This window comes from Penicillium oxalicum, chromosome II (assembly GCF_001723175.1).
Source record: "Penicillium oxalicum strain HP7-1 chromosome II, whole genome shotgun sequence".
Lineage (NCBI taxonomy): Eukaryota > Fungi > Ascomycota > Eurotiomycetes > Eurotiales > Aspergillaceae > Penicillium > Penicillium oxalicum.
This window is the reverse complement of record NC_064651.1, coordinates 3,636,717-3,664,511: the sequence shown is the minus strand read 5'-3', so window position 1 is coordinate 3,664,511 and position 27,795 is coordinate 3,636,717. Positions and strand designations below refer to the sequence as shown.

At 52.6% G+C, this 27,795-nt stretch overlaps 11 protein-coding genes across 11 annotated transcripts; 5 read left to right on the top strand and 6 right to left on the bottom strand.

Moving 5' to 3' along the window:
- Window positions 1-1,402: 1,402 nt before the first annotated feature.
- On the top strand, window positions 1,403-1,903 carry POX_b03132 (Non-histone chromosomal protein 6; the record flags this gene model as incomplete). Its single annotated transcript, XM_050112036.1, has 4 exons — window positions 1,403-1,463; window positions 1,525-1,620; window positions 1,675-1,799; window positions 1,874-1,903. 4 exons carry the CDS (start codon window positions 1,403-1,405, stop codon window positions 1,901-1,903), a joined length of 312 nt encoding a protein of 103 aa, XP_049972382.1.
- A 1,852-nt stretch (window positions 1,904-3,755) lies between these two features.
- POX_b03131 (uncharacterized protein) lies at window positions 3,756-4,429 on the top strand (the record flags this gene model as incomplete). The annotated part of the gene is made up of 3 exons (XM_050112035.1): window positions 3,756-3,990; window positions 4,047-4,097; window positions 4,152-4,429. The coding sequence occupies 3 exons, from the start codon at window positions 3,756-3,758 to the stop codon at window positions 4,427-4,429; spliced, it is 564 nt and encodes a 187-aa protein (XP_049972381.1).
- A 69-nt stretch (window positions 4,430-4,498) lies between these two features.
- POX_b03130 (uncharacterized protein) lies at window positions 4,499-6,505 on the top strand (the record flags this gene model as incomplete). The annotated part of the gene is made up of 7 exons (XM_050112034.1): window positions 4,499-4,911; window positions 4,990-5,421; window positions 5,503-5,580; window positions 5,691-5,923; window positions 5,997-6,108; window positions 6,166-6,270; window positions 6,343-6,505. 7 exons carry the CDS (start codon window positions 4,499-4,501, stop codon window positions 6,503-6,505), a joined length of 1,536 nt encoding a protein of 511 aa, XP_049972380.1.
- Window positions 6,506-7,918: 1,413 nt separating this feature from the next.
- Window positions 7,919-8,473, top strand: POX_b03129 (uncharacterized protein; the record flags this gene model as incomplete). The annotated part of the gene is made up of 2 exons (XM_050112033.1): window positions 7,919-7,984; window positions 8,105-8,473. 2 exons carry the CDS (start codon window positions 7,919-7,921, stop codon window positions 8,471-8,473), a joined length of 435 nt encoding a protein of 144 aa, XP_049972379.1.
- Window positions 8,474-8,836: 363 nt separating this feature from the next.
- Window positions 8,837-10,036, bottom strand: POX_b03128 (Homoserine dehydrogenase; the record flags this gene model as incomplete). Its single annotated transcript, XM_050112032.1, has 2 exons — window positions 8,837-9,915; window positions 10,003-10,036. The coding sequence occupies 2 exons, from the start codon at window positions 10,034-10,036 to the stop codon at window positions 8,837-8,839; spliced, it is 1,113 nt and encodes a 370-aa protein (XP_049972378.1).
- A 435-nt stretch (window positions 10,037-10,471) lies between these two features.
- On the top strand, window positions 10,472-11,569 carry POX_b03127 (uncharacterized protein; the record flags this gene model as incomplete). Its single annotated transcript, XM_050112031.1, has 1 exon — window positions 10,472-11,569. One exon carries the CDS (start codon window positions 10,472-10,474, stop codon window positions 11,567-11,569), a length of 1,098 nt encoding a protein of 365 aa, XP_049972377.1.
- Window positions 11,570-12,529: 960 nt separating this feature from the next.
- POX_b03126 (uncharacterized protein) lies at window positions 12,530-15,468 on the bottom strand (the record flags this gene model as incomplete). The annotated part of the gene is made up of 2 exons (XM_050112030.1): window positions 12,530-15,304; window positions 15,379-15,468. 2 exons carry the CDS (start codon window positions 15,466-15,468, stop codon window positions 12,530-12,532), a joined length of 2,865 nt encoding a protein of 954 aa, XP_049972376.1.
- A 1,722-nt stretch (window positions 15,469-17,190) lies between these two features.
- Window positions 17,191-18,442, bottom strand: POX_b03125 (Fructose-bisphosphate aldolase; the record flags this gene model as incomplete). The annotated part of the gene is made up of 3 exons (XM_050112029.1): window positions 17,191-17,751; window positions 17,818-18,231; window positions 18,335-18,442. 3 exons carry the CDS (start codon window positions 18,440-18,442, stop codon window positions 17,191-17,193), a joined length of 1,083 nt encoding a protein of 360 aa, XP_049972375.1.
- A 2,518-nt stretch (window positions 18,443-20,960) lies between these two features.
- POX_b03124 (Ubiquitin carboxyl-terminal hydrolase 16) lies at window positions 20,961-22,850 on the bottom strand (the record flags this gene model as incomplete). The annotated part of the gene is made up of 1 exon (XM_050112028.1): window positions 20,961-22,850. One exon carries the CDS (start codon window positions 22,848-22,850, stop codon window positions 20,961-20,963), a length of 1,890 nt encoding a protein of 629 aa, XP_049972374.1.
- A 1,360-nt stretch (window positions 22,851-24,210) lies between these two features.
- Window positions 24,211-25,808, bottom strand: POX_b03123 (Saccharopine dehydrogenase; the record flags this gene model as incomplete). Its single annotated transcript, XM_050112027.1, has 8 exons — window positions 24,211-24,496; window positions 24,559-24,660; window positions 24,736-24,778; window positions 24,846-24,942; window positions 25,000-25,443; window positions 25,517-25,533; window positions 25,592-25,672; window positions 25,748-25,808. The coding sequence occupies 8 exons, from the start codon at window positions 25,806-25,808 to the stop codon at window positions 24,211-24,213; spliced, it is 1,131 nt and encodes a 376-aa protein (XP_049972373.1).
- A 602-nt stretch (window positions 25,809-26,410) lies between these two features.
- Window positions 26,411-27,310, bottom strand: POX_b03122 (uncharacterized protein; the record flags this gene model as incomplete). The annotated part of the gene is made up of 2 exons (XM_050112026.1): window positions 26,411-27,099; window positions 27,265-27,310. 2 exons carry the CDS (start codon window positions 27,308-27,310, stop codon window positions 26,411-26,413), a joined length of 735 nt encoding a protein of 244 aa, XP_049972372.1.
- Window positions 27,311-27,795: the final 485 nt, after the last annotated feature.

Genomic DNA, 27,795 nt, shown 5'->3' with positions numbered 1-27,795 from the left:
TGGGTACAGTGGTCCACAGCCCTGTATAGTAGTAAGCTCATGATAATCGAAGGCTCATCTACCTAAGGATCATAAATGTAATCCCCACCCCGATAGTAAGAACTAAGAAAAGTGATATCTCAAAGAAGGCTGTTGTTATTCGATCAATCTACTGCCGATCGGAGTCATGGAACATTTCAAAGTTAATTCAGCACCTCTCTCACTTTGCGAGGGGAGAGATTGATTGACTCCTAACCTCACTGTTAGGACTCTAACTCTTTTTCGGAGTCGACAGTCAAGCCTCCACCACGAGGAAAAGTAGCCTGCAGCGATACATTTTCACCTACAGAGATAAAATTGAAAAAAAGACAGATATGTCCGTAGAACGCCAACTGAGCAGATTAGATGACTCAAGTCAGACCAAGTGCGATTTGAGAGAAATAAAAAAAAACGCAAGAGAAAGCGAAAAAAAAAGGCCGCCAAATCCCTCTCGCCCTTGTCTGTAAATCAGAGACTCAACCAACCTCATCGTCAACGACTCGACGATAAGGGGGTCTAGCTCTCTAATCAGCCGTTGGATACAGTACATGAGGGGGACTGCGTAATCCGCAGGCTGGTAATGTATTCCAGCGGTACGTTACATTCTCCGGCCAGCGGGTGGCCCTTGCTCTGTGCTGCCGTTCCCACAGTCGTTGGTCCGTCACAGAGACTGAGAGGAGACCCGCCCTTCCCCTACTACTACTGCCCTCCCCCCTCTCTCACTCTCTCTCCCATTTCTCCTACACTACCAACTGCTCCCTACACTGTCTGCCCATACAATCTCAGGTACTGCATATCCTCCTCTCCCCCAAAGGCTACTATATCCCGATGATATTGGCCCCGAATATCAACACCACCACCACCACCATTCTTCCCTCGCTTTTTGGCCTCTCTCATCGGCCTTGATTCTGCATTTGAACCCTCATTGCCATTTTTTCCACTTGCGCAACTGCGACTTCGATCACGGTCGCGCAATGGGAGCAATCACATTTCCTCACGAACCACCACTAACATGCGATCATTGATATTAGATTTGATCTGATTCATTTCTTCTTCAATCGATCTCTTTATTTTCTCGAATCCAAGTAAGTCCCATCTTCGTCCGCCCCCGAGTCACGGGAAGACGGATTTCCTACGCGCCTGGGCAAAGTCGCGTCACAGACATGCTCCCACTCCACAACCGCAGCACGCGCACCTAGACCACCATTTCTTCAAAGCTTTTTTTTGCTTCGAATTCGTGGTCGCCGGTGGTCGCATAGCTTCCCCGCTGCTCAATTCCCTCCCCTCGTCTCTCTCTCTCTCCCTTTTGTGAGCATTTGGCGTGGCGCTCTCCCATCACTCACCTGCGCTGCGATCGAACTCTAACAGATTCGAATAGTTCACCATGCCTAAGGAGAAGACCACCCGCAAGTCTGGCAAGGAGCGCGTCCAGCGCCGCAAGAAGGGTGAGTCTGCTCACCTCATCAATTGACTGGCGAGCTCGGTAGATTCTGATTTCCTTGGTAGACCCCAACGCGCCCAAGCGCGGTCTGTCCGCCTACATGTTCTTCGCCAACGAGAACCGTGACAAGGTTCGCGAGGAGAACCCCGGTATCACCTTTGGTAAGATTGCACGCGGTCCTTTGTGACATGGCCACTGGCTGACCCTCGCAACAGGCCAGGTCGGCAAGATGCTCGGTGACAAGTGGAAGGCCCTGTCCGAGACTGAGCGCAAGCCCTACGACGCCAAGGCTGCCGCTGACAAGAAGCGCTACGAAGAGGAGAAGGCCAAGTACAATGCTGTAAGTACATGACCCGATGCTGAATGGCGGGATGGCGCTCTCGATTGAACCTGGCATGCTGACCCTCCACGTAGGCTGCGGAAGAGGACGATGAGTCTTCCTAAGTGCGACGCTGCCACGTAGGGAAATGTGCTGCTAGTGGCGTTTGTATTTCTTTTCGCTAAATATTTGGTTATCTTCTCTTTTTTTTTTGCCTCTTGTTTTTGCGCTTCATCACTCATGGGTCTTACGGAATGGTCTCTACGGTGGTTCTTACTTGCTCTTTATGATCGCCCCGGCCGGTGAGCTGAGTGGTATGTGGATGAGGCTTGAACTTTTTTTTTGCGATCGGTGTTGTTGGTCGGTTCATGGTTTCCTTTTGACCCATTTCTGCACTGACCTCGAGGCCCTGTAAATTTAGCTCGGCTATTTTTAGGCGCGGGTCGTGTCACGATGGACGCTTGGGATCGCTTGGACATGGTGCTCTACATGCGATCAGCGCATGCTACATGGCTACCATCTACCTTGCCTCGGTTCAATCAATACCACATTCTCACTGAAAAATTCAATCGCCTCTTGCGAAGGGGAAGGATAGTCTTTTGTACACTTGTAAAGGAAATAATTGAAAATTGGATTTGGAAGCGACCGATTTCCGGTGATTCTGCTCGCTGTGCGCTTCGGTTGATCTCGCGTCCCGGAATTGGCCCAAGCTCCACAGCTCCCCCATTTGTTTACGTCGCGAAACTGGGACGCGTCCGGGGGATCTTCGTTGGTGGCCTCAGGCTTTTCACCAAATGGGTTCCAACTTTTGTCGCCGAGTGAACGGGGCTGGTCTAGGCAGATGACAAATATTATCGTACATGAAATGAGAGTAGGTCGGTCCTGTATGCACCTGATAGGGTAGGCTTGCGTGTTTCACCATATGACTGCCCGGATCACTGACTCATGGTGGCCATGGATCATTGGAAACATGACTGAGGGAACCACTGTACTCGGACTGTCTGCATACCGATAACATTCCTTTTGAGATTTGCGACTTGGTTCCATTCACAGATCACAGATCAAGTGCTAAATTCGGATCCTTGGGGCCTGGAGATTCTCCATGTCTGCGGCATATGTGGAATTAGAATCCCAGGATATTTCCCCGACACCATAATGACTCGAGACACGATTCACACGCCTACAGTGAAGATTCCGACGGGATGGCTGAATGCATTGCCACTGTTGGTGTTTGCGCTTGTTGACCTTGAAGCCATGGGTGGATTTGTTCGAGGCTTTTAGTACGCCTCAGTCCGCTGAGGTAGGCTACAAGTCTTCAAAGACGCGTGGCTTGGACATAGTCTCAGTCCCTGTTCGCTTGGAGCTTGGGATGATGTTAAGACGGCAAGGCTTTTTTTTCCCCTACGAAGTGCGAGACTGCGCATTATCACTGGACGCCTTGCCAACGGTTGCAGTTCAAGCTGGGTTCAAGGCCAAATCACACTGATGCATTGATGGCTGGGAGCCTAGGAGGTACAGGATTGTACCGCTGGATTGAATCCAGTCATCTAGGACATAACACCCTCCAGCACAGCCCCGGTCGGCCTATACGAGACACCTGTGGACGAATGGGGACTCCGAGGACAGCAGCTGATTGATATCCCTCGTGTCAGTCAAATGAGAGACATGGGCACTGGCTCACTGCCTGGGGCTTGCCTGGAGACAATATAAGAACCCGATCCTCTTACATTCTGATATTCTGCGGGTTCATCTTCGATGCCTTTTTCCATCTGCTGCAAATACCTCCCATTCAAATATAGGCATCAAATGCTTCAGCGTCGAGAATTGGTCAGTCCCAAGTGGTCACTATCAGGAAGAAGGTACAGGTCTTCTTCATTCACCGCTCTTTGAAGAGACCATGTACCTGGATACTCCTCTCTGAGTATCGCATCTACTGGAGGATACCCTCCTGAGCTGCTGTACTCGATACATCTGCTGATGCAGCAGGCCTGGCCCAAGGGGGCACTGACCAAATCCATTCCACAAGATCCGGTTCCTGACCGTCAAGTTGGACGTCGGGTACAGATGACAGACCGTTCACCGTTGTCTACCTCCGTTGAAGCTTTCACCCAGCCCACAATTGTTGATGCTTATCAGAGCCTTGATCTCCCCCAGAAAGCCCCTCCAGTCAGGATCGGCGCCGAGACACAGACGGGCGACTGGCGCGATGGAAGTTTCCTTGGCTTCCCCCTCCAAGGAAACGGATGACAGTCAACTGTTTCTGCGAAGTTTTTCCACGACCGAATCCGCCTGTGGTTCCTCCACGGCCGACCGAGTCCAGTGTGTGAAGGAGCATCGTCGCTCGGCCACCATGCTGGTCGGTGACTTGGAAAGGTGACACCAGCACCAGCCTGTTCACGACTGCCACGCAGGCCGTCCTCCTGCAGATTCATGTCAAACTCCTTCCTAGTGCTTCGCTTCCCCCGCCTCTGACCCCACCAAAAACCCCTCCAGTCCTGCGCGACCACGTCAAAGACCGCCAACAACCACGTCGAGAAGTCAAGAGCCCTGCGAAGCTGAGAAGAGCCGCATCGCACGTGAGACTCTCCTTCCTCTCCTTCACGATTCGTCTCCACCCGCAAGATCTGCGTGTATTTGTGGGAAATTTGTAAAAACTCTTTTTTCCCCCCCTCTTCCCATCTTGAATTCTCCGGATGGACTAATCCCCCCCCCCTCCGACCATGGCCCTACGCTGGTCTGCTGAGCAAGCGGCACGCGCCGCAGATGGCTTCAGTGTTCTCCGCGCGCCTCTCCCTCAACATGCGACGGAGATCACGAGCCTGATATCGGACTTTTATGGAATCAGTGCATCACTTTTAAACCTTGACGAACTCACCAAGGATGTCCGTTACCGACGGGCCTGGTCTTTGGTGCAACCAGACGCTGAGATATTGCGCTCCAGTCTGGGGTATACGGTCCAGGATGCGCTAGACTTTCTCAACCGTCTAAATGGTGGCCAAGTCACGGCAGATACCTATCGACGGACATGGCAATCCATTGACCAATTTTTCTGGAAAGAGGCCCAATATTCTCTCAGCACTCGGCTGGCCAAGTATAAAGGATTTTTGCGAGAAATCATTGATCTCTTGAAAGAGTAAGCATCAGCAAGCCCCGCAGGTGTCTTCACCCCACGCAGGTTCTCATCGCGGGGGCCAGCTGACCCTCTCGTCAGTCCACGCCATGAGTCGTTTCTTTTGGCAGCCTCGCGGGATGGAATGAAATCACTGCTGGCCGTGCAAGAACAACGCATTCTTCCGCAATTGGGGCGTATGTCGTTAGAGCGTAATCCGCCGTCAACGGGCAGCGCGAGCACCGGTACAGACCAGTCTAAAGCCCGAAGAGGACGGCAAACACCGTATCGAAAAAAGTCATACGAGCGCTCGCGTCCGACACAATTCTCTCCTCAGTATCCCCTATCACCATCAGATACGTCCTTCTCCGACTTTCCTCCCACGGTACCAGAGGTGCCGAGTTCACCGCTGGAATCCGTTTCGGCCACAGGGACCAGCCGATCCACGCATTCAGACGTTACTCGAGACCACTGGATTAAAGAAATTTTCACCACCTTTGAGACCATGACCCCAATTCCGCGGGGGCGGGAAAGGTAGGCGCAAGTGTTTACAGTCCTATTTTTTTTGCGTGGTTGTATCGCCCACGCAGCCGACTGATCCGTTTCCTGTACCAGAGCCGGATGCTTCGGTGAACCGCGCCCGGACATCAAGCAGTGGCTGCGAGAGCAAGGGTACGACTTGCTTCTGCAATTGTGAGTTGCTGTTCTGGGCTCAACGGGCTAAGAGATTCCAAGCTCAAGAGGAAGTGAGCGAAAGAGAAAGTGACCGGCAAGGGAGACTCCCTGCTAATATTCGAGGATAGGGAATTCAAAGATGAGACCAATATGACGGTATACTTTTACTTGCGAGAGCAGGATCATCGGGCGCGTATCATGTGCAAGCTTCCTCATAGATCACGCTCAAGCGAGTATTTCTGTCTACCCCTTAACCTGTTGGAGATTGTCCGAGAAGGCTCGTGTCTCCAATTATGCCGCAGACGACACGGTGGCAGCGAACTCGTGCTGTGGGCGAGTATTCTATTTCCAAACATAGAGAGTACGTCCGTCCTCGAGGCAGCAAGTCTGAAACAGAAATGGAAACATGCAAAATTGATCTGACGCCGCCACAGTGATGGTTGCATTTTTCACGACATTCATCGGTTTGCGCTCTCAGGACGCTGGCCATCCTGTTGACGACATACGGGATCATGAATTGGATGGTGAACGCGAATTATACGGAGGGTAAGTTGTGAAGCTCGACTTCCACTCGCGGAAGGCTCAAAGTCTAACCGAGGGTAGTCAAATTATCGACGACGATTTTGTGTATGCCCTTCGAGTGTACCGTGACAAGCTCAGCAAGGCCGTGAGGATTCAGACTTCTGTCCACAAAGGCGAAATGGATCGGTAGGTGGTTAACCCCAGTTTCCGCGGAGCTCTGAAGTTTATCCTGGGACCCATCAATTGACTTGTTTCCAGCACTCCGGTCTGGACCGCGTTTATTACCGAGCATCTGACTCGCCGCAGCTGGCTACGTTCATTGGACGATCAGACCGTGGTTGTTCGGGACTTGAAACCGATCGTTCTGATGTCCGACGAGGAGTATACTTTCACGATGACGAAGCGTGGTGACCACATTTGAAATTTGCGTCTCCGGAAGGTAAGTAGGCGCTCCGAATCAATGTCACTATTTCCATTCAAGTACTGACCTACGTGACACTTTTCCCTCCAGACGCTGAAGCTTTCTTGGATCTGATGGAAGATCTCGCGAGGAGAAAATAATTGTTTGCGGCCTTTCCCTCCACCTCCCCCTCCCCTTCTCCTCTTTCTGGACCCTTCAAATTAGTTTACGAATGATGAATTGATGGCGAAATGATTCTGATGAGCAAAATAAAAAACCCGAGCGAACTGTTGTTTTACCGTTTTTTTTTCTTTTCCCCCCTCGGACTCTCACCCTTCGACGGCTTTCTCCCCTCTACATGATCGATCTTGTCCGAATACCTTCTACCTTTAGTGCTACTCAATGCCTGCTCCAACTCCTGTTAGTTTCTACTAATGATATGGGATATGGCGCTGTGCTCATTTTTTTCTTTTTGGTTTTTGGGGGAGTAATCTCCAGCTCAATCTGTACATATCCGTTTACTAGACGGCCCTCTCCCGACGTGCACCATCACGGTACCGCCATACCTTTCCGACTGGTTCCTTTCCCATGGAGCATCCATAACCTACAAGGCGCGTTCATCGTTCATCGATGATCAGAGTGGGCTTCTGGCGGCTCGATCGCCGCTGCTAATGAATTACCGAATTGGGTAAAGCCTGCCCCGCTCCGCAATCGCCGCTCCACCCGTTTCCCAAGCTGTCTTCCCCAAGGGTCTCTCGTCGAAGTCGTTTTAAGATGCGACAAGCCACAGCTCCTATTCAACTCTCGACCTCGGGGTGACGACCATCCACGGACCTAGGGTCTACCCCCGTCTCTACACTTAAAAGAATTCACACCGCAGTGACCTTTCGCGATCAAATTGGAAGCAATCCGCGCCAACAGACGGGCCGAGGATCCGCTTCATCACCGTCTCCTACCCGCATCGCAAGCTGTCCAGGCACACCTTCGTATTCGCGTGCGAAGAGACTTCTGCTCTTTGGGGCCGGTCGTTGAATCGAGTCTGTTGGTATAAGATTGAGACTTTTTTTTTTAGTTTCACTATAAACCACTGCCATTGTTCCGGAGGGTTGCATTTGGTCCTGCTTCTGAAGACGAAGCCGACGGCTGTGTTACCCAACCCACCCCCGCGAATTCTGGGAGAGCGGAGAGTACCGGGACTCGGAGCAGTTTGGAAGTACCGAGCCTGCCAGTGTGGTACATACCCTCAAGGGGTTTGGATACAGCCCTTGGAAGTCTTAAAGGAGGGGGGAAGCCGGGCGTCAACCAGCTAGAGAGACTGGGAGAGGGGGAGAAGGCAAAAACAACAAGCCAGGGCTGGGCATTTCTGAAGGTTGTTTGCAATTCCAAACCAAAAAAAGCGATCTACAAGCTTTGACCAGAGACAATCCCGTCGAAATGGCATGGTACTCGATTCTTCCACCTCAACTCATTCACTTTGAAAGCTGGGTGGTACACGTTTTTGTGCGTCTCTCTCTCTCACCCTTCGACTCTGACACTCCCTGCTGCAGAGGGGTGGATTCAAAACCACTACTTTATCATTTCCATAGGAACGACGGGCTAATCTTTGTGCTTTTGAAATAGCTTCTTCTCGGTCTCTTCACGATCGGCCCTTGGGCGGCTTTAATCATTTTCGATGCCGGTCTCTATCTTTATCGAGCGATCCTGTGGGAGCTGCCCATCGTTGGAGGTCGTGCTCGTGGCCAGCAACGTCCGCGCGCCCCGACTTTGCAGGAACGACCAGACGGCCAGCGAAGAGCCTTTGGGATGTTCAATTCCGAGACACCCACCGAAGATCGCAACTTGGAAAGGGATCGACAGATACCAAACAACGGAGCTTCAGAAAGACGGACCGACATTGCAAAGGGCGAATCGAGTCATACTGGAGATGTCTACCATGATCGTGACGGTCTAGAAGAGGCCGTGAAAAGGCGAACGACTACATCTGATTGAAGAATCTTTCTTTCCAATAACACGAAATACATCTGTTGCACATTGTCGATTATTTATGGTACCAATTGACCAACTACCTTGGGAATCTCTTCAATAAAGTTGCCGTGGTGACTGGACTATTCAGAGCAACGGCCGTGGTTCGCTCTTTACTAAGGGGGGGGGGGGGGGGGGTTTCCTCCGGTCGCAAGAGAAGTTAAGGGCTACCGTGTCATAAGCCTTGGCTTGTCGAGGACTCAGTTGGGAACCTCATCGCTTTTATGGGAGCTGTACGACAAACATTGCTTGACTCGGCTGCTTTTGAACACATGGGACCATGTTGTGGGATATCTCGCGGATTCTCTCACATAAAGCTTTCCTCGACGCTTACTGCAAGCGTTGCACGACCTTGATGAGATCGGCCGAAACACCCATGGCGGTGACCTCACCACCAGCTCCCGCACCCTGCACGATCAGGGGGTTGGAGCCGTAACGCTTGGTGTAGAAGCTGATGATGTTGTCGCTGCCCTTGAGGCCAGCAATGGCGCTGTCCTTCTCAAACGACTGCAGACCGACCTTGACGTCCTTTGAAGCAACATCGATGCTTCCCACGTAGCGCACCACCTTGCCCGCCTTCTCGGCATTCTCCTTGATGGTGGTCATCTGGGCATCGAATTCGGGTAGACGCTTCATGAACTCAGCGATGCCGTCCGCAGAGGAGGGAAGCGATGCCAGCTCCGCTGGAATGAGAGACTCAATAGGGAAGGAGTCGGGCCGAGACACCTCCAAGCCCGCGAGACGGGCCAAGATGGTGAGCTTGCGAGCGACGTCCATGCCGTTCAGGTCATCCCGAGGATCAGGCTCGGTGTATCCCAATTCCTTGGCCTGGGAGACAACGTCGCTCCACTTGGCATCCGAAGAGCCCGAGGCCGGAGCGAAGGTATTGAAGAGGAATGAAAGAGTGCCGGAGAAAACACCCTCGATGCGAGTCACCTCGTCGCCCGTCGCGACAAGATCCTTCAGGGTCGACAGGACGGGGAGTCCAGCACCGACAGTGCTCTCGTGGTAAACGAGAGCCTTGCCCTCACTGGCCGAGGCGAAGATATCCTTCCATAGCGAGAGATCGTCGGAGAATCCCTTCTTGTTTGGAGTCACGATCGAGATGCCCTTCTTCAAGAAGGTGGGGTATTGCCGGGCGAGGCTGATGTCGGAGGTGTTGTCTACGAGGATGGCACGGCCGGGAGCAGATGCCAGGTATGTCGCGATCTCGTCGGCGGCCAGAGCACCGGTTTTGTTCAAAGAAGGCGTAGCGGAAGCAGTCGCCCAGTCGGCAGCGGGGATGGCCGGAGAGTAGGCCGGTGTCGGAGCGAGCAGGGTCTGGGAAGAACGAGCGAGGAGGACAAGTTTGGGAGCATTGGGAAGACGAGCAAGCTGAGAGAGGAATGCAGTGCCAACGCCGCCGACGCCTGAATGTGGGGAGAGGAAAACAAGAGTCAGTCAAATTGGTGATGGCACATCCTCTACGCTGGAGAGAATCTGAAGAGAAGTCGTACCAATAACGCCGAGATAGATAGGGCTAGCAGACATGTCGATGATTAAACTCAATTGAGCGCTCGAGAAGCAATTTAGGGAAAGTCAAGATCAAGAGATAGGTTAGAAGCGTATTTTCGCACTCTGCAAGCCCAGATTCAAGATCAATTGTCAGAGTCAATGTAGGAATACTTCGATACAATTCAAAGTCGAAAAGATTCTCGATCTCGTCATCTTCGCGGGGCCTTGCGGGGCATCACCATTTCGCCTGAACCTTGAGGCATATAATGAGTCAGCCGGAGTTTGGTCCATTCTCCGGGGACAAAGCATTTACCCCGATAAAGGCTTATCGCTTATCGCTTATCGCCCACGACATCATTTGATTTGTGACCCATGAACCAGCTCATATGAACATCGATATCGACTCGCCCATTACTTTGTCCTCCATTATCTCGACGCCCGGGCCCGACTAGAGCTGTTGTCTCTACAAATATGGTATCGGAACAATCTTCCCTGTACGGTAAACCCCGAAGCAAATCTTCCAAGACCCAGGAAATATCCTCCTCTTCAAATCTCGCGTTCACCAGTCAACTCTCGTCTCTCATCAATAATGGCACCGCCAAGACCTCTCACGGTCGCCCTCGACCGTCCAAGAACGCCAAAGATGATCTCTTCACCAGGCACAATAAGGGTGCCTCGAAGCGTGCGGCTGCCGATCTCCAAGATGATAATGGACATGTCTTCACGCAAGTGCACAAACAGTCTGGAGACCTGGGAGCCATCGACGACGCCACATTCAACCGGTCCAAGCAGCGGATGATGAAAAAGGCCCGTCTTTACGAGGATATGAAAAAGGGGGTACACCTTGCGGATGGAGAGAGTGATGACGAGGACGACGAGACGGGGGACGATTACATCTCGCGCTTGCGGCGCAAAGAAAAAGCCGGATTAGTTGATTTTGACACGAAATGGGCCGACGAGCAGCGCAGAAAGAATGGCCAAACGGGCGACGACACCGGTAACCATCACGATGGTGAATTCGACGACGACAATGCATCAGTGGTATCATATGAAGATGAATTCGGACGAACACGACACGGCACCAGAGCCGAAGCCGCACATGCAGCTCGCATCCGTGACGAAGAGCAAAACCGCGGCAACATCGCCTCGGAACGATGGCGGCCATCCCGACCAGATCATTTAATCTTCGGCGAGACCATTCAATCGCAAGCGTTCAATCCAGACGCTCAGATCGCCGCTGAAATGGCCCGTCTCGCCGCGCAGCGAGACCGATCCCCCGAAATTGAATACACGCACTACGACGCCGATGCCGAGGTGCGCAATCGCGGCACGGGCTTCTACGCCTTTTCACAGGATGAAGAGGAGCGGAAAAAGCAGATGGAGCAGTTGGAGGAGTCGCGGAAGGAGACTATGCAGCGGAGAGACTTGCTGGCGCGTCGGGCGGCAGAGCGTGAAGCGATGGTTTTGAATCGCCGCAGGCAAATTGCAGAGTTAAGGGCGCGAAGGCTTTCTGAGATGGCGTCGGCGTCGGCGCCGACGCCGACGGTGACAGCACCGTCTAATGCGTGACGAAGAGTCTAAAAGGGTGGCTTGGACCTTTTGGACAAACTACATCCTTGCTGTTCCTCGTTTTCTTTTTTTTTCTTTCGTTTCGTGTTGGTTTTGGTTTTCCCAATGATACCCTTGATGTTTTTTTTGGTCTTTCGTTTCTCTAAATCTCTCTTATATCTACCTGTATCACGCTGCTTATCACCCTACCCCAACTGGCAACTGTCGAGTAGCCTTGCATGCGGAACCAACATATTCAACAGATTTCTAGAAATTCCCGCGTGCCAGCAGGGTATCCTTGGGTTCGAAAAGATTCCATGGCCATAGTGTTCGATGTGCAATGACACATTTCTCTACTTGAATATTCACCCCTTCCACTGTCCAACTGTCCACGTAATGGATGTGGATCAAGCTCCACCCTAAATATCCCTGGGAAGACAGGCCAAAGACGACCGCTGCGCGATTCATAAGGTAGTCCTGATTTGAAGTTCTCCTCTCTTGTGGGGATTCTTAGGGGTAGTGAAAGTTTAGAGAGTTGCAGCATTCCATATCCATTCTCAGCGTAGGATGGGCATTTCATTTCAGCCACTAGGTACAGTGATCGGTTTTCAATCAGCATCATGCTTGATCAGGATTTGTATCTCTATATTTCGTGAAGGAAGGGGGATTCGTGCTATCATATCCGGGATAGACAAAAGGCGTCAAGGGGTAGTATATATGTACAGAGGCGTAGAGAGGGGCATCGGACAGTGCCACACCATCATGAATAGGTAAATGCAGGAGGAGAAGGAGGAGGAGGAAAAAAGAGGAAACGTGGTGCTGAAAATGGAACTGTCGCCAAACTCCACCAAAATTGTAGGGGAAAAAAAAAGACCACTGGCTTCTAGAGGGGAAAGATGTACGCAAACAAAGTACCACAGGTGCAAGATCATTGTCGACTTCAATGAAAAAGAAGACCTGGATGGGGTTGATGATGGGCTCTCACCGGCTTACCCGGTAGGCCTCGTAAGAAGTCTGATATGGATCGTCCTCTTGCTGGACTGGGCCATAACCACGGGTCCGCCAGCGGTCGAGTGGATTGATGTCTGTCTGTCCTGGCGTTTGCGCATGGCTGAGGAGATGAGTCTCGATTTCCTCGGGTGGATAGGGCTCGTTATTGCTGGTGGTTGTGCGAGAAAGAGGCACGCGGAAAGCAGGATGGATCAGTGACTGATCACTTTCGGGCTGACCATCTGCTGCTACCCTGAGACCCGGTAACGAAGGCAATGACGGAGCGGGTGAGGAAGCGCGCGACGACGAAGGGGACCATTCACCACCGAGCATGCTGCGCGGGGTCTGTGAGCGCTCCGTCATCAGATCTTCCGGCCGGCCGTAGATGCCACCACCAAATTCATCGCGGAAGTCGGCACGATCCTTGAAATAGGAAAAGTCCAAGTGGGCTTCCGGCACGACTTCGAACGGAGCGTGTTCGGCCTCCTTGCCCGGCTGAGACGGAAGCATGGGGTTCATGGCCACATCAGAATACTCATTCTCCATATCCCCATGCTCGAGTCGACCCTGGTATATTTGCCTGAGGGCCTCGGCGGCCTTGGCGTGAACCATTGGAGTCATGAGAGCTTTGTAAAGGGCGGGATGGCCGAACTTGGAGTTGAGACGATCACCTGCCTTCTTGCTCATCTTGGACACGCCAACCGCTTCCGCGTCGGTGAGATTGGCGCGATTAAAGTATGCGATATCATCGTCAAAGGTCTTCATGCAGTAGAATTTGAAGGCCAGCATCAAGAGTGGCAATGGAACCAGGCAAAACACCATGGTCCAGGTTCCACGAACCTTCACGACGATTGCGACAATGACGTTGGCAAGAATACTTGCAAAGATGAGACGGTTGAACAAAGGCCGCCAGTAAGCACCCGCCGACTCGTTCTTCGTCACAAACACGTACATCAAGAGGTATTTCTTCAGCATGGCATCGACACCAAAGTAGAGCGCGGTCACGGGCAACACGATGGGCTGCAGAGTAGCGAAGCACAATGCCACGGTGGCGTAGAAGAGGAAGTAGTTGTAGTAGCTGGCATAATCAAATGGTGGTGGGGCGGTCCATTCAATCGCCTGTCGAGGCGTCGGTGACAAGAACGTCTTGGCAAACCACACCCAGGCCAGACTGATCATCTGCACCAAGTCGATCGTGGCTCCCAAATTACGCTGCAGGATGTATGTCACCCAGAAGGGCGAGACAGTGCACAACGCACTCATCAACTTGGCATACAATTGACTGTCTACAATTGCCTGCCAAGCATCCTCCTCGTCGGTTTGAGTCTTCTCAATCACCGCCGCGACAAAGGTCCAGGCCGCTGAGAAGAGCGAAAAGACAACCAGGTTGTTGAACACGAAGAAAGCATAGAGTTGGCCCAGGACATGTCGCTCGCGGGAGGTTTTGGTGTGGCTCCCACTCTGAACGGACAGCCGTCGGAAGATAATCGGCAGCACCAGGTAGACCAGGGAGGTGACTGCTGGTGAGGCGATACCCTGTACAGCGGCCCAGACCTTGGGATCTGCCGAGAGAGAAGTCTGGAACCGAGGCCAGACCGATCCCAAGTTGTTCAAGTTCGACAAGAAGACCGCAATCAGGGCGTTAGGCACAATCCAAACGATGGTCAGTGCGGTCACCCAGATCACATTCAGGAAACGCTTCCACTTGCGAGCGCTCTTTGTGAGGGGCAAGTTCTCCCAAATCAGATCACTGGGGCGGGGCGCGAGGGCGATTGTTGTCCCCTTGGGATGCTTGTTTCGGGCCGTCCACGCTACAGCATGGGCATGTTCGATGCTTTCCCAGCTAGCAAATCCATATGGCATGGCGTTTCGACGGTCAATCGAGGCCCTGCCGTGCTTGATTTCCTCCTCCAATACACGGATGCGCACGGTCAGATAGTCAATGGCGTCGACCTTGCCATTGGGGTGTTTTGACCGCTGGCTTTTGGGTGGACGCATGGTTGGCCGTTTGGCGGGTAACTGATCAGGGCGCTTGAGATATTTGGCGAGAACGGACTCCAGCCTGCGAACATTTTCCTCGTGCTCCTTGATAATCACGGGCAAGTCCCGTACGTTGCGACCAATTGCAGCCCGTGGAAGAGCAGCGGTTGGGTTGACCTCGTCGGTGATACGCATGATGCCTTCATCGCTGCGATCTGGCGCCGGGATATCAGTGACCATCAAGGTGCGGGCGTGGAGACTCCGCTGGTACTCGGAGCTTTGGAAGTATTGCCGGCGCAAGTCTCTCACGGCCTTGTAATTTCTCCACAGGAAAAAGGCAAGAATAGCGTCAAAACAATAGGCACAGGCGACTTGACTCCAAATTGCGGTCACATTGGTAACGTAGAGCGGAGTCATTCGGTTCAAAGCGGATTGGGCCGCGGAATCGGTGTGGCTTTGCGAGACATTGACCGGCACCAAGACCAAACAGCCGATGATGCTGAAGAAGATGAAAATATTGCGACACATCTTGGTGAAGCGCAAGAAGATGGCCGCATCCAACCCAACAGTCTCGACCAGCTGCGGCTCACGGGTATTGATGACCGGTTTCACCCACGAGAAAAAGCCTTTCCCCACGGGGGGTGGCGCATGTTTTCGGTCCGCATGCTTCACTTTGGGTGCGTACACAAGATTGTGTCGGGGCCGGAAGAGCGAGAAGAGGAGGGCGAGTAGAATCGACAGGCCGAGGGAGGTACCCAGGGAAGCCCAAATGGCGCTCGTTTGGAACTACCACCGTGGTCATCGCCCCGGTCAGCTTATTTCCGGAAGGAGTCTACGGGCCCTGGGCGTGCACCACTTACCTGGGAGACGAAGGGATTCGAGATGAGATAGAGAAATTTGTCGGCGCCCGACTCGCCGGCCCGCGGCCATAGATCGTGATGCACATCCATTACGGCCCGCAAGATCGAGATCACAGCGGAAACGGATGAGCATCCGACATGAAAAAAGAGGGTGGGCGTGCGTGAGTGAGTGATGTCCGTCTCGGATTGCAGAAGACTGAAGCGACCGGCAGAAGTGAAGGAGGTCCGAGAAGGTGGAAGAGAGAATGTCGACTGCCACGGACTCGCGGGGAGACGATGACGGGAATTGGAAGGCTGATCGACGGTCGGACAAAGCAAGTGAGACACCGCCGTCGACTTAGCGGAAGAAATACACCAGATCATCGGATGAAAGAAGAAAAAGTGGGTATGGAGGATCCAGACTGGTTGGCTCGTTTATTATTAGAATACTCAGAATCATCAACAGCGAAACCCACATCCCTACGGAGTCAAATCGTGCGGGAGTGTTGAGTGGTTTAGGAAACTCGCAAACTCGGGTGGAAGGACAAAAGGTTGAGATTTTTTTTTGACTACAAACACAACCACTCGCACTATCACGAGTACTGCTGTTCCATCCCGACATCCAAACTCGAGATCAAAATAACGGTCACATGCTCAACACGACAAATGTCCAAATGTGGACTGGGTGGACTCGTGGAGTCGTGCAGTCGTCACAAGGCCATCGACACTCGACTCCGCGCACGCAGGTCCAGCCTGAATGACACCCACTCACTCGGTGACTTTGTCACTCTATAAAGATCAAAAGCATGATTGACAAACACTCTCCTGCAACGTGGGGAGAAGAATTAAAGACTGGGCTGCCCACCATCCAAGGCCACGCGGTTTAGTGCTCCCTCCTAGCGTCATCAACAAGGCGTCCGAAACTAAAACTACTAGTGGCGGGGACTGCTAAAGTTCAGCATCTCTCATACTGTAGAAGTGTAGATGCGCCTCGCTAGTTGCCTTTTCCCAACAGCATGAGAATTTGGTTCAAATGGAACGCATGTGTGCCGGGCTATTGACATCCGACTACCACTGCACACGCGCAGCACGGCCAGTCTAACTGCACTCCAGGATTCCTTGCTGGGATCTTCAACTTTTCATTTTTCTCTCCACCACGTCATTGGAAGACTAGCGCCCGGTGAATTCTGGCTTGCGCCCAATCACATCACTTGGAAGCGGCAAAGTCTGGAACATCTGGAACACGGCCACGTTTGGTGTGAAGCACCGCAGTCACGTGTATCGATACACGTGACTGCGGTGAGTCCGAGCGATTGAGGCGCTGAAAAAGGAATGGTCGGAGATGGTTTTGAGCCCAACATACTATGCAGGAGTAAATATCATTACTCGGCACGACATGGGGTCAGATTCGGGACAGTGGAAGAATTGCATGGTTCATCATGAATTGACGCCTGGTAGACTCGAATCATCCGTCCAAGCCATCTACATACCCATCAAGTGTATAGGAATAATGTTGGACTTAACGAGAACACCACCAATTCGAGTGCCTGAGGTTCACTACGCCGCCAAAGGGCTTCTCCCAAGGGACTACGGGGAGATACACTTGATGAGCACGATCTGACGGTTGGAATCAAAGACGACTTGGTATTCGGTTTCAGACGAGCGTGAGCTCGTCCGGAGGACATGGCATTTCATTATCACGTATCGAAAATACATCGCTACATACGAACAATATCACCAACAAACCCCAATCGGGTCTCCAAAGAAAAATGGGGGCTAAGCTTGTTTTCCCTTCCTGGCTTTTCAATGGCTCAAACGACACCAGCAACCATCTTACAGCTGGTTGGTGCAGTTGAAGTCCTCAAGGGCGACCTGAGTGCGCTTGCTCATGGTCTTCTCACCCTCGCGGACCCAGACACGGGGGTCGAAGAACTTCTTGTTGGGCTTGTCCTCACCATCGGGGTTGCCGACGGTGCTCATAAGGTAGTCCTTCTTGTTCAGAACGTAGTCACGGACACCGCTGAGGTAAGCGTACTGCATGTCGGTGTCGACGTTGACCTTGACGACACCGTAGCTGATAGCCTCCTTGTACTCCTCCTTGGAGGAGCCGGAGCCGCCGTGGAAGACAAAGAAGACGGGCTTCTCCTTCTGGGACTTGGTCTGCTCCTTGACGTAGGCCTGGTGCTTCTTGAGGAGCTCGGGGTGCAGGCGGACGTTGCCGGGCTTGTAGACACCGTGGACGTTACCGAAGCCAGCGGCGATAGAGAAGTAGGGGGAGATGGCGGAGAGGGCGTTGTGGATGGCCAGGATATCCTCGGGCTGAGTGTAGAGGGAGTTGTTGTCGACATCCTCGTTGTTGACACCGTCCTCCTCACCACCGGTGATACCAATCTCCTAAAAAAACAAAAGAAACCCGGATCAGTAAAGCTGTATAATCGTGACCAGAGGGGGCAAACGTACCATCTCGAGCCACTGCTTCATGGGGGCAGCACGCTTGAGGTAAGCGGCAGTGGTGGAGATGTTCCAGTCAACGGGCTCCTCGGACAGGTCGATCATGTGGGAAGAGAAGAGGGGCTCGCCGTGGAGCTTGAAGTAGCGCTCATCCTCATCCATCATGCCGTCGAGCCAGGGGAGGAGCTTCTTGGCGCAGTGATCGGTGTGGAGGACGACGGGAACGCCGTAGGTGGGGGCAATGGCGCGGATGTAGTGAGCAGCGGCGATGGCACCAGCGATGGAGGCGGCCTGGCCATCGTTGCTGACACCCTTACCGGCGAAGAAAGCGGCACCACCCTGGGAGACCTGGAGGGCAATGGGGGACTTTTGGTCGCGAGCGGCCTCGAGGGCAGCCACGACGGTGGAGGAAGAGGTGACGTTCTGGTGGTAAGGTTGGTCAGTCAATGCATCTGGACACGAGCTGGTGGACGAAGAATTGACTTCTCCGCCTCGGGCTCGGCTGTGAGGTGACCTGATGACTTACAATGGCGGGAATGGCGAACTGCTTCTCCTGAGCGTACTCGAAGAGGCGGAGGACATCGTCACCGACGATGACACCGGCCTTGCGGCTGAGCTTCTCAATGACACCCATGTTGATTATGTTGTAGGCTTGATTAGAGCTGGGGAGGGGAAGATGGAGAGTATGAAGGGAAGTTGGTTTACAAGGAGTTCTGTGAGAGAAGAGAAAAAGGAAGGATGGGAAGATTAGCCTTTGCCTATAAAAACGGATTCCAATGATACCAGCTCCTTTGGCCTTTACCGAGCGACTAAAGCGGGCAGCAAACGAGAAATTACTTAATGAGACGGCGTGGAAAGCAGAAGAGGCCCAGCGGCGGAGAAGAGGGGCAGGCAAATCAGGAGGGGCAGAGGGTTTTGGAGGGGCACAAATCGTCATCGGTGAGGCACTTGGGTCCTGTCACCGTGACAGGACAGTATTGTACTGTACTGTATTGTCTGCTGGGTGATTAAGTGGATTGGGAGGTTTCCTCGACGACAAAGTCGAGTACATTCCGTGGGTGAACCAGCCAGAGTCCACTTGGCAGTGCCAAGTGGGCATCGCAACGGTGGTAGAGTGGCATTCAGGCTCACATGGGCTTATGCTGGCGCCACAGGGAATACATGCATTGCACGTATTGCATGCAGGACATGGTACCATACTGTATGTTCTCGAATACAGACAGGCTTCCTGGTAAAACAGATACAAAACTTAAAAAAAAGGAAGCATCAATGACCAGACTCACCGATGAGTGGAGCTTGTCCGGTGGAAACGGGAAGCGGGACTGAGGTCACAATGATTTCAGCGTGAGTGATGATCTAATCCATAATCCATAGGGTGTACTGACTCTTGCTATCTGATCCTTTAGAGAGTCTGTACCTAGAACGTGCAAAGCTGAATTTGATCATGATGTACCCAAAATTGGAGACGTGGAAGAAAAGGGACAAGATGCAAATATCAAGGAGGATCACTGACCGGGACACAGCCCAGGCCAACGTGAAGAGGTTGAAAGTCTGACCTGGTAACCTCACCTCCCGATTCTCTCCGTGATGGCCCGACACTGCACACGTTCAGACGCAGAGCCGTCGGCTGTCCATCCAATTCCCCTCCCAGCATCTGAGTTACCTCAAATGGGATCGTTGAAACCGGTCCGGTCTCATCTTGTATGAAAAAACATGAAGCTCTAGTGCAAGGTCCCTACCGTCATCACTTGCCCCTCTTCCGCTCCTGTCTCTTCGAACTGGACTTATACTTCCCCATAAACTTTGGTGGATTTGGACATACCGTTTACAATATACGAGGGATCAGTCCAGAGGTATTGTCCGTAGAGATTGGACAAATCACCGGCCACAATTTATACATAGAATCCCTCAAAAGAAAAAAAAAAAAAGAAAAATACAAGAATGTTCAGCGATGCAGGGGCCCGAGCTCCCTCCCAATCCTTCAATGTAAAGGAACCCGTCTGACCCCGTACATACATGGAGTATCTATCAAAGAGGTAACTCCATGAAGAGCGTGGCTACGATCTCACCCGTTCAACATGTTGACGGACAATATTTTCCCCGCCATCTCCGAATCTTGCTCGTTCCCCCCGCGGAAGTTGCCGAGGACAAAAGTCACAGGCGAGGCTTTTTCGCCGGCCTTCGCTTGAACGCGGAGTGGTCATGGGATGGAGATCCTCCGATAGACGGTACTTTTAGGGGCTGAGGAAGCCAATGGATGGAGACAGGCCCCGAAAATGACTGTCTTGGCTTCAGATGGTCGGGTCACCATGGATGTGTCCGGCTATGACCTATTGAAATTTCCAGTCTCCAGTACGTACCGATGCAACGGCAGTTTACTTCTTGCAAGGAGTCCTACATTCACACGACGGGGGTGGTACTCGTCGAAGAGAACCCCCCCGTCTGTTCATTGCCGTTTCGGAAGTCTTCCGGATGCGCTTAGAGCCAAGTGTTTATCTCACCTCTCCTACTTGCTAGACTGCAGGAGCCCCATGCCCGGTTTCACATACGAAGGAGGTCATGTTGGGAGACATACATCACTTCATGAATTCCGGTCTCCACACTTCCAGTCGCCAGAAACCGGATAGCGGAGAGCGGAGAGACTAGAGACAAAAGACAAGAGAGCTCTATTAGAGGGAAGGATAAGAGAAAAAGACATGCTCGTTGCATTTTCACATGACTCGGCACGGTATGTTGTTGGAACTTGTTTCACGGCGCTATGTACATCTTGTTCTCCGTGGATAGTCATCCTCTGGCATCGTCGGGAGTATCGGACAGAGTGTGCTCGCGGGTCGACGCTGGGGAATGGAGCGTAATCCCGTGACCCTTCAGAGCAATTGGTCATCATAAATATCTATCAAAAAGCACAGACGCATTCTAGTTGTTCATGCCATTTTGAGGCCCAGAGGGTTATGCTGAAGACCCCAACAGGCCCTCGAGGGCCCTGTCCATCAAATCCTCTCCCTGCCTCTCTCTTCTTTTTCTACCCTTGGGTTTCCTGCCGCGGGTCATTTTGTCGATATGGTCAACCACTCGCGAGTGCAAAAGGACCGCCGAACATTGCGCCGAGGAAAGTGGAAAGAGGTTAGGGGGAACAAACGGAGGATCAAGTGCTACAGACGACCCGTGGCCGCCATGGGGCTACATTCAGCCCGGTCCATCTCGTAGAAGAGCAGATAGACCTCCTTTTGCATGCCCAGCACGTCCGAGGTCTTGCACTCCTTGACCTTTTCGTCGGAGATCCGCCACCATCGATCGTTGGGCTTACGGCGGCGGCGGAGTCGCGAGCTCACCCCCGCGATGGCCTCACTTGATGAGCGTGGGATAGTCCGTGACGGACGCGGAGCAGAGGAGGTGCTGAATCGCCCTTGATCTGAGGCGGGACTGGTGTTCTCGTCGGACCCGGATGCAACCTGAGGGGTGGAAGACCGCGAGTGATTACTCTGGAATGATCGGCGCGAATGAGAGGTATTGAGTCGGGGTAAAGGTGGGCTCAGCTGGGAGGAGGCGGGAGCCGTATGGGAAAGAGAGGTGGATGAAGTGGTTGACGAGAGATTGCTGCTATCGACTTCAGCATCCGCATCGCGAGCACTTCGCGGTGCGAGTCGTGGACTGGGCGCTGCGGAAGGAGTCTCGCTAGCCACGCGACTCTGTGCATAAGAGCTGAAGGCTTCCGGGGTCGAAAAGGGTGCGTAGAGATGATTGCGTCGGAAGGACTCGTAGTGGCCACTCTGATGACTGCCTTTATGGCACACAATCGCCAGTAATTTATACCAAGTTTGATTGAGGATCCCACCGAGAGGCAATCGCTCTGGGAACGACACCTTGGCTGCATTCTTGGTGGAGCTATTGCGGTCGTAGATTGAGCGCGAGAGATGAATCGCAATCACCCTGGGGAAGGACACAATACGCATATGACGGGCGATTTTCCGTTTGGGGGCCAGCTCCGCGGGTGGCATCACGACGCCCTCGAGCTCATCTTCGGGATCGTTCTCTATGGCGTCCCGTATACGCTTGATCTCTGTGTCAAGACGGCCCTGGTCATTTTCTGTGTAAGCCTTGGACCTTTCTTGTGTTTTGTACTCGATTGCATGCTGAAGACGACACCGGTCGCATCGGAAATCATCAATGTATTCCGTCTTCAGTAAACCATCGAAGCACGAGTTGAGCGTAGTGGAACTTTTCTGCGGCACCTGAAGGGTAAGATTGACAAAGGCCGTCTGCTTGGGCTTGTATTCATAGTGACAGTGCTGACACACGATCTGGGATTCCAGTTTTCCCTCAAAGGGGAACCCCGCCTCGCTATCAATCTGCTTCAGCTTATTATCAATGATCGCGGGGAGGCCATTCGGTGAACCATCGTCGATTCGCACTTCCACCTCAGCGTCGGTTTCTGCGCCCGAGTCCATCTTTCCAGCTTCTGCGGGCGACGCGATCGGGCCGAGAGCGCGTCGCCGGGCGCTCACTCCCGCATGATATTCGTCGCAAAGTCGTTCGAGGACGATCTGCAAAAATTCCTGCGCATCTTGTTGGTTGCGGCTGATGCGCGTCCGGAAGGCAAACTCCAATGCCTGGATGAATTCGCGGGCGGAGATGATCTTTTTGTAAATGGGCCGCTCGTTCAATCGGTCCAGCATCTCTTTCAATGCCCGGGTGATGATTCCCTGCTGCAACTCTCGCAGTTTATCCTCCCGCTGGGCTCGCGGCAGCTGCTCTGGACTGGGTACCGCATTGTAGATTTCCGGCCCGTCCAGGTCGCGCCGATGCAGTTCTCGGATCAAGTACACACGGAGGTCTCCCAGACCGGCCAGAGCCTGCAGAACCGAATTGATAAAGCAGTCATTGGCCATGTTCGACAGTCCCACAATGCTCTTCTTTCGGTTGCTGTCGCTGGACTCATCCCCGTCAATTGTGTAATTCGGCCCGAAGACGTAGAACAGTGCGACGGCGGCGAGTGAGGCCCCGGCCGCGTAGGCCGCGACCGTGGTGGGCTTCTCTTGCATGGAGAACGTGCAGTGATCGAGGCGCAGGGGAGGGGGAAAGTGATGCAAAAGGGACGAGCGTAGGGAGGTCGAACGCGAGAGGCAGATGTGTCTTTTGAGGCGAGTCAGCTCGATTGGTTCATCATCCCATCTTTCTCATCCGGGCAATGGCTGTGAACAGAGCGAGGCAACGTCTAGCTACCATCCGAGGGGGAGGTAAGCACAATCGACACCGCAGACCAAGATTGATTCAGCGCGTCGCCAACTTGTCAAGGGCCAACACTCGTTGGTGAAGAATTCTACGAGTCCAGAGCGGGTCTCGGCTGGGGAAGAGGGGAGAGTGGATCGCAACGGACTCATGCGGAGAAGAGAAAACGGGGGGAGCTTCAGCCAGTTCTGAAGAACATCATCGGCCGATCGGATCTCGTTGAATTCATCAGATCAGCAGCACATGTTCCATGCAGGTTGAAATGAGCCGATGGAAAGGCTGAAACTCGTCGACATCCTCATCTCGTCCATGGAGGCTGCCATTATCCACCCAATGGCCATGGCGCCGGTCGTTCCCTGGGCCAAGACACTGTTTGCAGTCATTTCCCCCGCGACGGATTCTTCGGATATCCAGGGGGGAGACAGACCCCCGCATCTACGAGAGTCACGAAGGACACACCTGGACTGTCGTGTGGGTGAGAAAGGATTCGACACGCCAGAAGCGTTGTGTATACTGCCGATTCTAACGCAGCGGCGAAGGAAGCTTGAGAGTCGAGCCGGACGGGAAAGATGACCGTAAATCATGGGCGTGGGTGTGCCGGTGAAAGTGACCTGTCGTCGGGCGGTAAATTGATGTGTCTTTTTCTCACGTTACAAGTAGCGCCCTTATTCTATAATGGCAAGATTGTGGAAATCACCCGATTGTTGAGCAGCGTAAGAGGCAGAGACATGGGAACATGGATGCTCTTCATTGAATATCGAATGTCGAGTGACGATGCATGCGGTGCGACAAATCAGTGTTGGCTCAAAGTAGATAGATGACGAGAGATAAGATCTCCGGGATGGCCAATTTGGAACCTCTGTCCAATTTCACGAGGCATGAGCGGCCAACTGAAATCACTCCAGTCCTCAGATGGCCGTCCCAGATTCTGATACTTATATTTGTCTCGAAAGCTGCTACATTTTGACCGGTCGCGAGAACCAGCCTGGCAAAGAAATGGATTGTCGTGGAAGTGGACGGACCGATGGTAAGTCCAGCAAAACTTAAGTTGGCCCGTCCACTTCCATGATACTCTACTGTATTTGAATGTTCATTCTATTTTTGAATTGGTATCCAGTCCCGTACTTTATGCTTTAATCGTTTTCATGTCAACCAACTCGGGTCAAACCAGAATTAGGCACGGAGGGATGCGGGCAGCGTGGCAACCTTCTCATTGAAAAGGTCCTCAGCCTGCACCCAAACGCGCGCAGACTTGCGGTCCTTCAGCTGAAGCAGGCTGGGCAGAAGGGCCTGACTGAACTGCTCCGAACTTTCACGGGGAAGCAAAGAGGGCAGATGGTCAATGCTAATCACGCTCAGGGGAGGTCCCTGGGTGCTGGCCGGCAGCTGGACGGGTACTGTCGGCTTGTCAAAGGTCGTGGTGATGTCGTAAATTGGAATAGGGTTGTGGGGGTTGGTGCTGTTTGATCTTGCGATGAGAACACGCCTTGAGTATCACGGCAAACATGAGGAGTGACTTACGTGTCGGCACTGACGTCGCAGACGACAGAAAGCTTGCGGCTGGGAGTCGAGAGAGTTTCGGTGTTGACAAAAGGAGGAATGGGGGAGCTTAGGTAGATGCAGCTGGATCGAGGATGTCAGTAACTGAGACTCGGTGATAAAATGATCCACTCGATGAGACGTGGGAGAATGACTCACTTGACGAAAATATCGCTCTCAATGATCTCGTTGAATGGGCCACCTGCAGAGAAAATGTCAGCAAGAAAACTGAAGTCTACAGTAAGCAACCGACTTTCGAGCCCACTCACCCTTGGCAGTCTCTGCCATATCCCACTGGATAATGTTCGATTCGGGGACACCAACGTCCTTGGCCAACTGCACGGCACCCTTGCCACAGCGACCCAGCTACAAGATGATGAGTATTTTGACGGTGATTTCACAGGGGGGATATGAAGCCCTTACCGCTCCAATGACAAGAATCTTAGGATAGTGGCCCGCAACCTTCTTACCAGCCTCCACACTCTCCTTGACGGAAGCGATCAGGAGATCCTGGTTGGCGTAAGGAACCTCACCAGGGAGAGACTCGCCTTCGGGGTGAGTCAGTTGCCAGGCCCAGTTCTTGATCGCCAAAGCAGAGCCGGCATAGCCAGCGGAGAAACCAAAAGCAGCCACACGGCGGCCTGACTCATCGGTGAGGAACTCCAGATCCAGCAGGAGACCCTTTCCCCGATGCCAACGGCTGAGCACGTTCTCCCATCCACCTTGCTGCTTGTAGCAGTGTGCAAATGTGACGTGAACGTGCTCTAAAGGAAAGTCGTCCTCCGGTAGTTCCTTGAGACCCAGAATCACTGCATCTTTGGGCGCATCCTTGACCCACGAGCCTTCCTCGACAAGAGGAGCTCCAATCTATGAGAACGGAGGTCAATTGGACCGCTTTTTGAGTGTCAAATCGTTGATCAGAGAAGGAAGTGAGGCAAACCTTGGCGAATTCCTCATCTATCGACAGAGTAAGTAAATAGTCCGTGGAATTGAATATTCAAAGAGTGAGACTCACCGTCGAAAATACGCTGCGTTGACCGCTCAACGGTCACATCGTATCCTGCATCAATCAAAGCCTTGCAAGTGGTTGGGGTCACTGTTGATTACAGGCTATGAGTCAACATCAACGTTGGCAATGGAGTATAGCGGGGAAGGAGGGTCAATGGCTCACAGGCGGAGCGAGCCTCAGCGGGCTTGGTTTCAGCGCGCAGCCAAATCTTCTGTCCAGACATGATGGTTATGGCGGTTCGATGGATTCTGATGAAGGATGCAAAAATCAAAAGTCAATTGTAAAGTTTTAGCCCAATATGCGAAAATACGACAACCTCTCGCCGATGACACACACTCATTGCGGGGTGGGTTGTTCCGCTCCGCAAGAAATGAGTCAGCCCGCCGATGATCGGCCGCGGTCCTGACCAGAACCTTGTTTGGAGAAGCGTATACAACTGGAATAGGATGCATTTGTCGAACATGTAGAAAGAGTCAATGAGCTGAGAGGATATTGAAGACTGAAGCCCGAAGACAATATTTTTACAAAACATCACTTACTTCTGCAAACAGTGCATGAATGATCTATTTTAGACTGTTGACCTTTTCTTTGAGGAGCTCACTGGGTTGCAGTAATGCCTTCATCCAGGACAGCGTCTCCAAGTGGCTTTCCTTAACAAAATTGATCTGGAAACTACTCATAGACTTTTTGTGCGGCTGCTGTATTTCAAGGGCAAAAAATATGCATTTCGGAACAAATTATGGGATGAAGGACTCAGAACGAGGCGCAAAACATGGAATTGAGGCTCGCCGAGTCAGAACAGTTTTTCTTCTCCCACCAAACCCTTCAAGAGTCTTTCGTTCGGCTACGGGTTCGGGTGCCGGGTCCATCAGTTGGTAAAATTTTCTTTACAGCTTCCTTGACTTTTTCCTTCTTGGATGGACTGCTTTCCTTTGGCACCTCCTGCGCTTCAACGCTATCTGTGGCGGCAGACGTACCGTTGGTCGCGCTGCTAGGCGCGTGTTCGGTCTTTTGCTTCTTGCTGTCATGCTCTTTCCCTTGTTCCACAGTTGGCTCGACCAGTGCTGAGGCTTGCTTCTCAACCGATGGTGTTTCGGTGACCTCAAGCTCGCGTTTCTCGCCAGTCTTGGGGTCTTGGGCGACGGTATCAATGGCTGAATCGGCGGGCTTGGGTTGCTCCGCTACGGGCTTGGCACTCGGGGATGCCTCGGGCGCACCATTGGTAGATTCCGGTGCCCCATCAAGGCCATCTGGCTTCACTGGGGCCGCCTCCAGGCCTGCAGGTTCAGAAGCCGCGACTGAAGCGCTTAGCGGATGCTCTGAGGCCGATGCACTTGTACTATGCATGGTTTCAACCGGTTTTGGAGCTTCTGGTTGTTCAATGCCCCCGGCAGATTTGACGCTCTCAGGCGGAATAGATTCGCTATCTGTTTGACAGGTGTTCAAAACATTATGGACTGGCTGAGACGATTCATTGCTTTTGGATACAGCAGTGGGCGCTTGGTTGACCTCATCTAAATCTTAGTCAGCATATTGTTCCCCCGGCCTGGCCACATTAGATCTCCATCAAATGTTCAAGAGAATGGAACCATTCGCTACAGGGTAGATGAGTCGTGAGAGATGACCTAAAATGAGGGCCACACTGCGTATGTGACCGCAGGTGGGCAAAGACAACGTACCTAATGCTTCGTGGGCGGAAAGCTCTGAGGAGGCTTCTCTAGACATAGCGAATTGATGATGTCAGGTGATTGCACGTGGGTTAGTGGTAGAGAAGAAATTGCCAAGCGTGTGAGGGGTGCCAAGGTAGACGGAGGCAGTGAAATTACAAGAAAGAGGTTGGAAAAGGAGGAAAGAAAAACGGGAAAAATCTGATTGTTATAAAGAGAATCTTAGTGGAAGTCGCGCGGTGACGTTTACTACTTTGTGAGAATAGAGAAGCTGGATACTCCGCTGGAAAACGCTAACCGCATTGAGCCATAGGGGCGGCTGACAAGTTGCCCCGCAAGTGCCCGTCCATCTGCCATCTGAAGCTGATACTACCCCAACTGAATGGGGATTTTTCGGTGTTAACCTCCTCGAATCGAAAATATAGAGACAGTTCCGATGCACCTGAGACCACCAGCAGAGAAAGATGTGCTAGGCGGAGCTCAATGCCGAAGGGCAATGTGCCGAGAAAGCGCTATGGTAAGCGTGGATTGGTGCTTAGATCG